Here is a 15,205-nt window from a genome sequence, read left to right as displayed (position 1 = left end):
GGCCTTGAAACAAAACCTTTTCTTCGAAGGGCGATGACGGGCAAATGCGTCGCTCTTGTCGACGGCCAGAGCCTCGCTCAGCTCTAGCAGGGAGCAAACTAAGGGAAGTCATCGGGAGAGGCTCTGTAGTCGCTGAGGTTTGGCATTAACAGCAACGAGTTGTTTTTCTCCAGTTTTATCACATCGAGCGGCCTGGATTTTGAGGCGACGTTTTTGGTCATCTCAAATATCCAAGATACTGATGCGAGGGCAAGGTCAACCGCGCTAGGGCAAAGACGTGGAGTCAATTCAAGTCATAGTTAGGGCAAAGTGGGGAGGGAAAGGGGAGAGAGAGAGAGAGAGAGAAATACAGGGACTATGATACTGCAAAGCAAATTAAAGCATTTTAGGGACGTTATCTCCACCTTCCACCTGAAAAACACAGGACTTAATTCAGGATAATTAAGCCTAAAGACGAGCCGTTATAGAGATAGTAAGATTACAGTCTTTTTCGAGTGCTTTATACGACCTGTTTTCATTAGCTCCAAGGACTCCTGGAGCAAAGTCGTACTTTCTGAACCTGAAGTTGCTTTCCATCTGTTCTTTACTCCCTTCTCTTGGCACCTCCTGCCCAAGATTCTGAGTGTTTTCATAATAGAACATCGAATCATCCTTCGTTCTTGCCTATAGATCCGTTATTGGTCAATTTAAAATGATAGGCAACCAATCAGTCAATTAACATTTATTTATAAAACACCTTTGAGTCAAGCCAAGTAATGAACATTGGGTATACAAAAAGAGGCGAAAGACAATCCCTGCCCTCGAGAAGTTCACAATCTAACGGGAAAGACAAAAAACAAATGGATTAATAAACTATATACAGGATGAATATAATATAAAAGAGCAAGCACTGGGATTAAGAGCAGCTAGAGATTAAGTGGATAGAGAAGTAGATTTGGAATCGCAAAGACTTCTTTTCCTGAATTCAAATGCAGTCTCAAGCACTAGCTATGGGACCCTGGGCAAATCACTTGCGCCTTTTTTCCTCATCTGTAAAATGAACTGGCAAAGGAAATGGCAAATCACTCCAGTATTTTTGCCAAAAACAAAAAAAACCTCAAACGGGGTTCACGAAGAATTGGATATAACAAAATTAAAACATGTTGAGAAATGCTTCGTATAGATGACGAAATTTTAGTTGGGATTTAAAGGAGGGCAGGAATAGTCAATGCAAATGCAAAACCAAATTGAGTGTCTTGTTCTTAGAACAGCAAGAGGCTAGTACTACTGGATTAAGGAGGATATATTGGGGAATAAAATTTAAGAAACCTGGAAAAAGACTAGACTATGAAGGGCTTTGGATACCAAACAGTGGTATCCTATTTGATCCTAGAGGAAAGAGGTAGCTACTACTGTAGTTTATTGAGTAGAAGGGTCACATGGTAGAACCTGTGCTTTAGGAAAATCACTTTAGTAGCTGAATGGAGGATGGATTGGAGTAGGAGAAAGACTGGAGGCAGGCAGAACTACCAGCTAGCTATTGTAATAGTCCCAGTATGAGGTGCATTTTTTTTTTTTTTTGACCTGGCAGAAATTACTAGATTAAATTGGGAAATAATATACTCAAGACACTGGTGACAGATTTACTTCAAAAAGGATTTACTGTTTGGGGTAATGCAGTACTGGATGCTTTGGGATATATGAAAGAAGACAATAAAATGTTTTTGGCACAATCTGTGTTTAAAAGATCAAGAGAGCAATATAACACCTTTTTCCCCCTATGTATTTTGGGTATCTGTTCACACTGTTCCTCAAGCCTAAAATGGACTCTTCCCTTCCTCTAAACTTCAACTGTCAAAAAGCACAATTATATACATTTTTAGGTTTAAAAACTATCATTTAAGGTAGAAGGAGAATGATATCTATCAGTTAATGAAACCCTTACTGTGTCTGTCAGTCACTGGGAAATAAAGTAATGAAATGTTAATAGCCCCTGCTCTTTACAAAAGGTATACAATATTCTATGAAAGGTACACATATAAATATATACTTTACACTGAAATTATTTTCTATTAATAACATATTAATTAGAATTTAGGCTTCTTATTTTCTCATTCAGAGATCAGCTCTTGTAGATGTCAGCCCAGTCCCTGAAGGATATGGCCAATAGAAAAGATTGCCCTAATTCTCACTATATATATATATATATATATATATATATATATATATATATATATATATACTCTTTTTTATCATGGACAGGCCCCCACTCAATTAGGAGACCTTACTTTTGTTTGAAGTGTAAACAGAATTTAATCTACAGGAATTTAGACCTAAACCAATAAATTCTTATTATTGTTATTATACTTTTCTTATTAGAGTTTAAGTAACTTGGCTTATGAAGGAGAAAACTAAAAGAAAAGGCAATGAGAGGGAAGATAGATTATGATAATGTGAGCAGTAGAGAGAGAAAATGGGTTTGGTTGTGCAGTATAGATTGAGGGGAAAAATAAAGGATAAAGACACTGGGAAGACAGGTTGCAACTAAATACTTCAAAACAAAGGAGTTTAGGTCTAGGTAAGAGATGGATTTCATTACCAAGATTACTAGATACTTATGAGTCTCATGATCAATCCTTTGGATTGATGTGCAGGAAGATGTGCAGACTTTTAGTGCACCCCTTCATTTACTATTCACAAATCAAGGTTGATTTTTACCTGTGAGGGGCACCCCCTTTTCTAAAAGTATATTAAAGTTTCTAATTTCTTCATGTCTCTGGTTACCAAGAGAAACCACTGACCATCAAAATTTATCAATTATTAGCTAGCCTGTTAATAAATTGATCATTAATTACCCAGAAATTCTGTCTTTTTAGTTTTTTCATTCATCACAATATTTATAGAATAAATACAAAATAGTTACATTCAGATGAGGTACTAAATGTCCTTTATTCTGAAAGAGGACCATGATAATTATGGAAGTGATTCCATGACATGTAAGTGAACTGGATTTAAGTGAGGGAGGGCTCTGCAAAATCATCAGCCTCACTTTCTCCTCCAGAACCATTTAGGTCGGTGGCAAGTTATAGAGCAGGACAATGGAAGATGACCCTGAATGAAATGAGAGACCTTGAAAAGGCAAAAGTCCCAATTTGACTTAGATAACACCCAATCAGTGATTAAGTCTAGGTAAGAAATAATGCAGATAAAGATCTTTTTTACCTAGTCCAAAAAAAAAAAAAAAAAAAAAAAAAGTCAAATCTAGGAGGAGAAAGCTCTAAGGGTTTCCAGCCAAAACAGAAACAAATGCAATTTACATTCACTCTGAGCAATCAGGGCCCACACAGTAACTAAGTAGGGCTTTTGGCCTGGGACCTATTGTTGGTCAATCAATGAAAGCCAGAGTGATTTGGGTTTAAACCATGCTCTTATGCATAAACTCCAAAATCTTTTGAGGTTTCAGCAATCAAAATTTATATTCCTTTAGGAAGAGCATCCACAACTACGGCCTTGATAATCTATGGGGACAGAGGCAAGAGAAGGGGAAAAAGACAGCAAGAAAAAGAAAAGAATAGAAAAGTAAAGAGGTGTATTACTCAACTGGTCAGTTCCAGTTGGATCCTCGGTGGGGCAGCTCCTACTCCTACTCATAGATTGTTGTTTGTCCTTCATTCTTCATGATGTCCATCATCAGGAAGTGATGCCATGATGTGAAAGTAACTGGATTTAAGTGAGAGAAGTCTGTACAAAATCATTAGCTTCACTTTCTTTGGAGCTGTCCAGGTGTCCTGGTCTAATGGCAAGATATAAATCAGGAAGACTGGAGAAGGCCTTTAATAAAGTATAAATGTGCATCTCTGTGTCCTTGAGCAAGCCTCTTCTCTTCTCAGGGCCACAGTTCCTCTTTTTAGGTAAGAAAAGGAAAAGGCATTGAGAGGGCAGATGGTCTGTGATGCTGTGAGCAGCAGAGAGAATATGGGCTTGATTGTACAATTTAGAATGTTCTGAGGGAAAATGTAATGTATAAAAATACGAGGGACTTAGGCTGTATCAAAGTTTATGAATGACTTCAAAAGATAAACAAAGTAATTTATATTTGATCCCAGAAACATTAGGGAACCACTGGAATTTATTGAATAAGGAAGTGGCATGGGCAGATCTGTCCATAAAGATTATTTCCAGGATCTCTCCTTCAAACAATAGCACATCTCTTTTGCCTTGTTCAAATCTTTGAACAAATTTCTCTGGCATTAAGAACTGAACCAAATTTATAAGACTTCAGAACCATTCCATAATAAATGGTAAAAGAATATGAACAGATAATTTTAAAAGGAAGAAATCTATCAATAATATGAAAAAATCTATAAATCATTAATCTTTAGAGAAATGCAAATAAAAATAAATATTTTATTTTACATCTATCAGACTGGGAAAGAAGACAAAAGAGAAAAATGTTAAAAGTTGGAGCAATTTTTCCTCTGGGAAATCATGTGCATTAGTTATAGCACAATGCAGTAGCACAGTTTAACTGTAGCATATAGTATGTAGAATAATATGAAATAAGGCAAATTACATTAAATTTATTTAGCTAGGTGCATTTAAACCTCACAAATTCAGAAAAGCAAAAACTATTGTTAAATATCCTTTAGTGATTAAAACACAAAACAAATAAAGGGCTGCTGGAAAAAAACTAATTAGAGACTAAATTCTAAAGAATTGATTGGTCAACAGACGAATCATTTTAAAAAGATCTAGGCTGCTTGCTTTATTTTGAGATCTTTGTGGATTGTAAGTCTAGGTAAGATACATTGAACGTAAAAATATTATATATAAAATTGTAACTATGTATTGTCAAAAGACTCATTCTATCATCCTTAAATTAAAAATGGCAAATAACTTGTTTAAAGCAATTGTCACATATGTAATATTCTTTATATAACTATTGACCTATAAAATTAACCATTACAAATTTGGAAAATATCCTCAAAAACTGTATGTTAGTGAAATAACAATGTAGATGTTATAAGTTCAGCGCTAAAGTCAGAGTTCAACTCTTCAAAGTTAGGAAGAAATGAAGTACTTGTGAATCAATGACCATTTAATAAAGGAAGAAATTTACTTTGCCCAAAAAGCAAAGACAAGGATACAGAGTAAGGTTACAGCAGCGCTTTGCTACACTGGAAAGTGCATTGCATCTGGTCAATCAGCCATATGTGATTATGGGAACTCACCACGTCTAAGAAGGCCTTGAGCTCACATAGCTTGGCCTTTTTATTGGCCATGGACTCCTTATATAAGTGAATTTGTTATGTACCAGGACTAAATTGCAATAAAATTCAAAATAAATATAACAGAGCATATCAATGCAAGGGAATTATAAAGAACTTTATCTCTAAATTCAAATTCATAAAATAAAAGCAAAAACCAAGGAATTATTTATACTTGAAGGTAAAGTCAAAGAACATTCAGTCACCAAAACTGTCAGTCACCAAGAACATTCAGTCATTTAAGACCAACTCCAGAAATTCTATTTAATATGAAAAACAAAAACATGGATAGTATTTCAAATGATCTTAAAGAGGAGATGAACATATGTAGAATGGAATTTTGAAAAGTCATTTTCAAAAACTGATGACACAGATGACATTAATCAAATAAAAGATTTCCAGAGTAGGGGAATGGTTCACGAGCCACAAGAGATAGAGAGGGTCAGAACCAGAGCCAGGATGGAGGAATGAAGACAGGGACAACCCAAAGTTCTCTCTAAAATCCCTGCAAATATATTTAAATAGCTTTAATAGTTTAAATAACTCTAAACAAATTTTAGAGCATTAAAACCCACGAAAAGATAGCGTGGAACAATTTTCCAGCCAGAGAAAACTTAGAAGATCCAAAGGGTGGAAAAGTAAAGTCTATAGTTCTAGCAGTTCCAGCCCCAGTCAACCAGGAGCGGAAATTGGGGCCTCTGAATCAGTAGAAACAATAGCACTTTCCAGACCTGTCAGCTCACAGACACCAAAAACAACATGTCAGCAGGAAAAGTTGGAAAAGAAAGGAAAGGAAAGCACTAGGGTGAGAGGGATGCCCCAGCAAACTAGAATGGAAAGTCACTGAATTTTCAGTGTAGCAATAGCAGCAGCAGCAGCAGGAGCACTGTCATAGGCAGCTTCCAGAGATCTCAGCCCACAGACTGGATATGGGGGTCACTGCTAGCACTGAGGCAGAATTCTGTTGCTTTGCCTATACTGAGATCTGAGACACACTCTTGGCTCACAGTTCCAGAGCAACAAGGAGTACTAGCATACTAGAACTTAAAGAGTCACAGTGGAGTAGGAACTCCCCTCACAGTTCAGGGGAGAAAAGACCATTCACAGACCAGACCATAGTCCAGGAGAGGAGTAAACGCAATTCTCCTTGGATCATACCATCTTGGAAGAAGTGAAAAGTTAGGTCTCTAGATGAATCTCTGAAAACAGTGACACAAAACCCCTGAAGCTTGGGACATTGCACCCTCTACCCTGGAAACAGAGCTATACTTTAACAAAGAGTTAAAAGCCAAGTAATGACTGGGGGGAGGGGAGGAGGAGGAGAGGGGTGAGCAAACAAGAGAGAAAAATTTTGACCACAGGAAGTTACTATGGTGACAAGGAAGATCAAAACACATACTCAAAAGAAGATAAAATGAAAGTTTATATAGCTTCCGAGCTTCCAAGAAAAAATAAGAATTAGTCTCAGGCCATGGAAGGGTTCAAAAGAGACTGAAAATCAAATAAGAGAGATAGAAGAAAATAGGGAAGAGAAATGATGCAAAAGGAAATACAAAAAGCTAATGAAGAAAAAAATGCCTTAAAAAGCAAAATTGGCCAAATAGGAAAAGAAGTACAAAAACTCACTGAAGAAAATATCTCCTTAAAAATTTCAAGAAATTATCAAGGAAAATTGTCCTGATATTTTAGAGCTAGAAGGTAAAATAGAAATTGAAAGAATCCACTGATCACCTCTTTAAAGAGATCCCATGATAAAAACTCCCAGAAATATAATATTCCTGAGTCTCCAGAATTCCTAGGTCAAGAAGAAAATATTGCAAATATCTAGAAATAAACAATTCAAATATAGTGGAGCCACAGTCAGGATAGCACAAGATTTAGCACCTTCCACATCAAAGAATCAGGGAGCTTGTAGGAATACAATCTGGAATACAAAGGAGCTATGATTACAACCAAGAATCACCTCCTAGCAAAACTGAGCATAATTATTTGGGATGAAAGGTGGATATTCAATGAAATAGAGGACTTTTAAAAATTTATGATGAAAAGACCAGAACCAAATAGAAAATCTGATTTTCAAATATAGGTCTCAGGATAAACATAAGGAGGTAATCAGGAAAGGAATATAAAAAGAGAGATAACAAGGTTAATCTATTTAGTTTCCTACATGGGAGGATTCCTACCTCTTTTCATTGTTAGGACTGTTAGAAGGAGTATATCTAAATATATATATATATATATATATATATATATATATATATATATATATATATATATATACATACTCAAGAGGGTTCAGGTATGAGTTGAATATGAAAGGATAATAGCTAAATAAAAATAAAATTAAGAGGGTGAAAGAATGTACTGGGAGAAAGGGAAAGGGAGAAGTGTGGAATGGCATAAATTAATCTGCCATATAAGAGGCAAGAAAAAATTCTTACAGTGTAAAGGGAAGAAGGGGGAGAGAGTTAGTGAATCTTATTTTCATTAGAATTGGCTCGAAGAGGAAATAACATGCAGAGTCAATATAGATATAGAAATCTGTTATACTGCAGAGCAAAGTAGCAGGGAAAGAGGATACAAGGAAGAGAGGATGATAAGAAGAAATGGCTTAATGGGGGAGGGATTAGTCAAAACCAAAACATTTTGAGGAGGGACAGTGAAAAAAGTGAAAAGAGAAAGAGAATAAATAGGGGGAGGGGAATATAGTTAGCAATGGTAATTATGAGAGAAAATTTGAAGCAAATTTCTCTGATGAAAGTCTTTTTTCTCAAACATGAAGGGAACTGAGCCAAATTTATTAAAAAAAAAAAGTAATTCCCCAGTTGATAAGTGATCAAAAGATATGAATAGTTTCAAGATGAACTAATCAAGTTATTGATAGTCATATGAAAAAAATTACTCTGATATAGAAAGGGTCATAAAAGTTAAAATGAACTTTATTATACAAAATTTTATCTTGCACAAAGAAAACCAATGCAGCAAAACTGAGAAGAGTAGCAGGTAAATGGTTAAAAAAAAAAAATCTTTGCAGCAAGTTTCTCTTGTAAAGATCCCTTTTTTAGACACCAGAAACTGATTCAAATTTATTAAAAATAGTCATTCCTCATCTGATTACAAAACTGAAAGTAGCAAACATAGGTAAGTTTCATAATTATTGGTTCAAATGGTTCACAGTGGCTCATGCAAAGAACTTTATCAGTATCATATTTTAATAGGATCTTCCCTTACTAAAAATAATCACATGCAGAAATCAGAAAATTGGGGGAAATTTTTTATAGACAATTTCTCAGATGAAGGGTTAATATCTCGAATACATAGAATCTACCAAATTTATAAAAATATGAGTCATTACCCAATTGAGAAATGGTCAAAGGCTAGGAATCAGCAGTTTTTAGATGAAAAAATCAGTCATATGAAAAAATGCTCTAAATCATTTTTGATTAGAAAATTAAGAATTAAAACAATGTTTACAAATCTTCACATTTATCAGATTGTTTAAAATAATAGGAGGAAATGACAAATATTGGGAGCATGTGGACAAATTGGGATGCTAATACACTATCGAACTGTGAACTGATCCAACCTGAAGAGCAATTTGGAAGGAGTTATAAAACTATCTATCCTTTGACCTAACAATACAATTATTAGGTTTGTTGTCCAAGGTGAACAGGAAAAAAGGAAAAGAACCTATCAATTCCAAAATGTTTAGAGCAGCTCTCTTTGTGGTGGCCAAAACCCCCTGGAAATTGAGGAGATACCTATCAGTTGGGAAACAGACTAAACAAGTTGCATATGATTGTAATAGAATTGTACTGTGTGGCAAGAAATGATGAGCTCAATACTTTTAGAAAAACATGGAAAGAAATGAAAAGAATAATGAAAAATGAAATGAACATTTCCAATTATAGGAAATTTACTAGTGACTTCTCCAAATATAAGCTAATTATATGTTTATGTATTTTTGAGATTTCCTAGAGATCCCTAAATTATTCTCAAATCCATGTCACTATCTTCTATCTTTGCCTCAAGGCCTTCTCCAGCACTCTGGATCACTTTCCCAGATCAGAATTACATCCAAATACCAGTATCAGATGTTACCCCACACCCTCCATCCCTTCCACTCCCACCATCCACCCCTCCATGAACACTGACTCAGGGCTTACCTCTGCCTGTGTCTGCCTTCTCCAAGCTGGGTCTCCTGGGCCTCAGACAACTTAATATCATTACCTGTTGAGAGGTTGGGCTTTGAGGCTGGTCTTTAAACAGTTTGATTTCCTACCTCTCCCTCAATGGCCCTCTCATTAGTCATGTTATTCTGCTTGTATTCATACCTTTATGGTTCACATACACTGATCCTGTCATACTCTCCCCATCCCAGTGATTCTTCTCTCCCAGCTAAGTGGTACAGTGGATTGAGCACTGGTCTGGAGTCAGGAAGATCTGTGACACTACTTGTATGATGCTGAGCAAGTCACTTGACCTCTGTCTGCCTCAATTTCCTCAGCTGTAAGATAGAGGTAATAATAGCACAGAGTTGTGAGGATCAAATGAGATAATATTTGTCAAGTGCTTAACATAGTGACTGGTACATAATAAATACTTAATAAAATGTTTAATCTCTTCCTGTCTCTATTCCCCTTTCCTAACTACCTATTCTCATCATTCCTATTCCCTCAGTTTTGTTTTATTGTTCAGTTGTGTCTGTTCTTTATGACATATATTATATAGCACAACAAGCCCTTCTATCCTCCAAAATCTCTCAAAATCTATCCAAGTTCATGTTCATTGTTTTTCACTACACTCTCGTCCTCTGTTATCTTTCTCTTTTGCCTTAAATCTTTCCTAACATCAAAGTCTTTTCTAATGAGTCCCATCTTCTCATGTGGCCAAAATATTTAAGCTTCAGCTTCAGTATTTGACTTTCCAGTGAATAGCTTGAATTAATTTCTTTAAGTATTAAAACTGAATTGATTTCCTTGCTGTTCAAGAAACTCTCAAAAGTCTTCTCTAGTACCACAATCTGAAGGCATTCTGGGGTACTCTGCTTTCCTTATAGTCCAATTCTTACAGCCCTGCATTACCACTGGAAAAACCATGGCTTTGACTATTTTGTTGAAAAGGTGAAGTTTCTACTGTTTAGTATGCTGTCCCGATTTGCCAAAACTTTCCCTCCAAGGAACAAGGGTTGCCTTTGTTGTTGTTATTGTTGTTTTTAATTTCATGATTACAATTGTCATCTCTTGTGATCTTTAAGCTCAAGAACACAAAATCTGACACTGCTATATTTCTTTCCCTCTATTTGCCAGGAAATGATGGGATTACTTGCCAAAATCTTAGTTTTTGTGATGTTAAACTTCAGGCCATTTTTTACATTCTCTTCTTTCACCTTCATCAAGAGGCTTCTTTTCTGCCTTCAGAGTGGTATCATCTACATATCTGAGTTTTCTTCTGGCAATCTTAATTCCAGCTTTTGATTCATCCAGTCTTGGAGTTTGTATAATGTATTCTGCATATATGAGTTAAATAAGATGACAATATATGGCTTCTTAGCATAATTGTTTTACTCTTCTTTGAAGTGCATTCAATTCAGATTTATTAACCAGTCAAAATTTGGTAGATTTTTTCTCAATGAGTTCAGTGCCTGGATCATAGTCGTTTTCTTCTCCACAACTACTGCCTTCATTCTAGAGCGGGGGTGAGGAACTAGGTACAACAACCTCCCACTGCTTGAGTTCTATAAATTGATAATTTTGTATAGCTTGTGATGTTATAATTATCCAAATGACCCTTGGCAGAAAAAAGTTTCCCCATCTCTCTCCTAAGGGAACTTCAATGTATATATTAATACTTCCTAACTTCTTAGTTTTTTGATCTATGCATTGCCTATGACTTTTTCCACCTCAAGTACACACAGAGATGGTCATATTATTGTCTTACCATCATGTACAAGTGTTCCAGTTCCATGGTCATGTTTATCAGCTCTGAAATTTCTTTATCTGATTATAGTTTTTTTAGAATCTTAATATTTATAACTTTGTTCTTTATTATAATTGTGAACCTTGAATACCTGTACTTCTCAGTCCTTCTCCAAGCCCTAACTCTTGGACTGATTATACTATCCCCCTTTTCCACTCTTGACATGTTGGCAAACCAGATCTACTCAATACCAGCCTTTAGACTCAAGTCTCTTGTCCCCATATCCTATTGCTGATCATATCTTACCATGATCCAACTTTAGATTCTTCTTACCTTTTGTTGCTTCTGAATAAATTTCCAAAACTGCAAAATGGATCCATTAAAAATTTATGTTGCAAAATATCATCTTGGCCCACACTGAAGTAAAACAGTCTTTTTACACCTCCCTAATGGATTTGCTCTCCCACTCATCTCAGTGGTTATTTCAAACTTATTCATCTTTTCTTAAAGTTTCCAACAGAACTTTTCCTCCAAACTGCCTCAAGTGAAATTCTTGTCTCATACTTCATCGAAAAAATTGATGTCATTTTGTCAAAAGCTCCTTTTTCTTCCTTTCTCATCTCATTAATATATTCCCTTTCTATCTCTTCCTCTCTCTTGTCTCACATTAAGATGCAGCCCTTCTCCTTGCCAAGGTAAATCCTTCTAACATAGACACTTGATCCCATTATGTCCCATCTTCTCTAGCATATTATATTGCCTCCCTTTATTATAGCCACTTTTTTTTCTGATTGCTTCCCTGCTGCCTACAAACATATCAGGTTTTCTTTATCCTTTAAAGCACACAACACACACATACACACACACACACACACATACACACACACACACACACAAAAAAAAAACCACTCTGATTCAATAACTTTTAGCTAATAGTCCTATATCTAGCCTCTCATGTTCAGAATCCTTGAAAATGTCATTGACAATCAATTAGATCCTCTTGTTTCTTTCCCTCTTACTTTGTTATAAATCCTTCCCAATTTTTTTCTGATTTGACTGAAATTATTCTCTCCAAAGTCACCGTTGGTTTCTTTCTTGCCAAATCTGATGAGCTTTTCTCAATTCTTCTCTCTGCAGTCTAATAATGTTAATCATCTTGACCTAGATACTTTCTCCTCTCTAGGAGGAAAAACTTTCCTTAGATTTCTTCAGCTCTGACTATATATCCTTTTCAATCTTCTTTTCTGCACATTCATCCCAGTATTATGCAGTAACTATAGATGACCCCCAAAGTTCTATCCTGGAACTTCTATTTTCCCTCTATGCTCTCTTGCTTGGTGATCTCATCAGTTTCAGTGGATTCAATTATCTCTAGCTATGGGTGCAGTGAGTAAAGCACTGGACTTGGAATTAGAAAAATTTATCTTCCTGAGATCAAGTTCAGTCACAGATACTTACTAGCTGTGTCACCCTGGGTAAGTCACTTAACCTTGTTTCCCCATCTGTAAAATGAGCTAGAGAAGAAAATGGAAAACTATCCTAATATCTTTGTTAAGAAAACCCCAAATGGGGTCATGAAGAGTCAGACATGATTGAAATTATTTTATAAAAACAAACATCATTTTTACTCTTTTTATCAATTCTTTATCTCAACCACATCCTCAAGATGACCCAACAAAACCTCCATTAAAAAATCTAAAAAATGTGAGACTGAATTCTAATCTAGAAACAAAATCTTAAAAAGTTAACATAATGAATTATTTTTCCAGCCTAGGGTGTCTTAAGGAGATAGAAAGGTCTGCAGACAATGAGGACAAAGTCTGGTTAGAAGCCCAAAAATTAAAAGAGAGGCGAGATTAGTCATAAGGACTGAAAGCACTGGACAGGAAGAGATCCCAGGAATTGCCGGAACAAGCTTAGGGTTTAGGAATAGGTGACATCTGGCAACTCTGTCATCCACTACCCTGGGTGGTAGTGGGTAGGTGGCCTGGGGGTGAGGGATTGGTCTGAACAAAAAGATGGCAGAAGAGTGTTTACTATAGGACTCTACCTGTTTACTGAGCAAGAAAGTTTAGATGTGAACAGTATGGCTCTGATCCCAGCAGAGCAGGAACTTAGTTGTAGTCTCCAGCTCAGAGTGAAAGCCTGAAGTAGAATAACACTAGGGTAGGAGTCCTAGACAAAAGAGGAGCCTGTGATTGAGTTTCTCTGACCCTGCAGAACCTCCCAATGAGCTAATAATGGCTGAGTATAACAACAGTTGAGTGAAATTCCCAACTGGGAACAAAATGAAATATTAAGACCTGGGTGGTAAGGAACTTGCAGAGCTCAGAAGATAACAGTAAGCAGACTTCTCCCCAAACAAATCACTTTGACAGCATAGGAAGTTTGCAGGCCACCAGGATGAGCTCTGAAAATAGAAGAAGTATATAAAAGGACAAAAATTTAGCTAGACTCTCTTTAAAGTGTACGGAATATGATATTAACATAAAGTTCAAAGTGAAGAAGTAGACTGAAAGGGGGTGAAGCCAAGATGGCAGAGTAAAAGTAAGATACACCTGAAATCTCCCAAATTCTCCTCCAAAAATCTTAAATACCTCAAAGTGGAATCTTGAATGGCAAAACTAACAAAAGGAAGGAGTGAAACAATTCTTCTCATACCTCATTTGTATTAGGTAATTGCTCCTTTTTATCTTTTCCTATTCAATATTGTTTTTTAGAATAAACCCCATCATAGACAGCTCAGCCCCAATCCTTCTTTAAAACTACTCACATACTGGAGACAATCTTAAGAATACTGATAACATTTGCACATGTAAGTAAACAATTTTACCTTATTGAGTCCCTTGTAAATGGTCTTTGATGTTTACCTTGTATTTTCTCCTGGATCCTATATGTCAAATTTTTCATTAGGTTCTGGGTTTTTTTTGGACAATACCTGAAACTCTTTCAGCTTATTTAAAATTCTTTTCTTTTTCACATTCAGGATTATACTTAACTTTGCCAGATAAATTATTTTTTGGCTACAACCCCAGCTCTTTTGCTCTTCAAAAAGCCCAAAGGGCTATCAAACTCTACATACCCTTTAATCCAGCAGTGTTTTTACTGAGCTTGTATCCCAAAGAGATCTTAAAGGAGGGAAAGAGACCCATATATGCAAAAATATTTGTAGTGGCAAGGAATTGGAAACTGAATGGATGCCCATCATTTAGGGAATAGCTGAATAAGTTATGGTATATGAATATTATGGAATATTATTGTTCAATAAGGAACAATCAGCAGGATGATTTCAGAGAGGCCTGGAAAGACTTACATGAACTAATACTAAATGAAGTGAGTAGAACCAAGAGAACAGTGTACATGGCAATAGCAAGATTATATGATCATCAATTCTAATGGATATAGCTCTTTTCAACACTGAGATGATTCAGGCCAATTCCTGTGATGGTCTTGTGATAAAGAGAGCCATCTGCACCCAGGAAGGAAAGGACTATGGGGATTGAGTGTGGATCACAGCGTAGTATTTTTACTTATTTTATTGTTGTTTGCTTGAATTTTTTCTTTCTCATTTTTTCTTTCCTTTTTGATCTGATCTTTCTTGTGCAACATGATAATTGTGAAAATATGTATAGAAGAAATGAACATGTTTAACATATATTGGATTACTTGCCCTCTGGAGGTGGGATTGGAAGTAAGGGAGGGAGACAAATTTGGAACACAAGGTTTTTCAAGGGTGATTGTTGAAAACTATCTATGATATGTTTTGAAAATAAAAAGCTTTTAAAAATAAATAAAATGAGATGGAAAAAAAAATAGTGTTCCAATACCTACAGTCTTTTAGTGTAGCACATACTAGATCTTGTGTGATTCTGTTTGTAGCTCCATAGCATTTAAATAGTTTTTTTTTTGTTGGTCATAATATTTTCTCCTTAACCTCGGAGTTTTGAAACTTGTCTATGATGTTCCTGTAGGTTTTCATCCTGAGATCTCTTTCAAGTGATGGCAGATGAACTTTTTTTATTTCTACTATACCCTCCTGT

The 15,205-nt window shown here is 35.8% G+C and overlaps 1 protein-coding gene across 3 annotated transcripts in view; it reads right to left on the bottom strand.

Moving 5' to 3' along the window:
• Positions 1–9,667, bottom strand: part of SLC25A46 (solute carrier family 25 member 46) — a 37,967-nt gene extending 28,300 nt beyond the window's left edge. The window contains exons 1-2 of one of the 3 annotated variants that reach the window (XM_031968381.1): positions 9,581–9,667; positions 9,413–9,476 (exon numbers count right to left, since the gene is read on the bottom strand). In XM_031968381.1, coding sequence (XP_031824241.1) covers positions 9,413–9,473 — 61 coding nt within the window. In that variant the 5' untranslated portion in view covers positions 9,474–9,476; positions 9,581–9,667. The other 2 variants (XM_031968377.1, XM_031968362.1) reach the window with 2 other exon arrangements.
• Positions 9,668–15,205: the final 5,538 nt, after the last annotated feature.

Source organism: Sarcophilus harrisii, chromosome 1, assembly GCF_902635505.1.
Source record: "Sarcophilus harrisii chromosome 1, mSarHar1.11, whole genome shotgun sequence".
NCBI lineage: Eukaryota > Metazoa > Chordata > Mammalia > Dasyuromorphia > Dasyuridae > Sarcophilus > Sarcophilus harrisii.
This window is presented reverse-complemented; position numbering and strand designations above follow the sequence as displayed.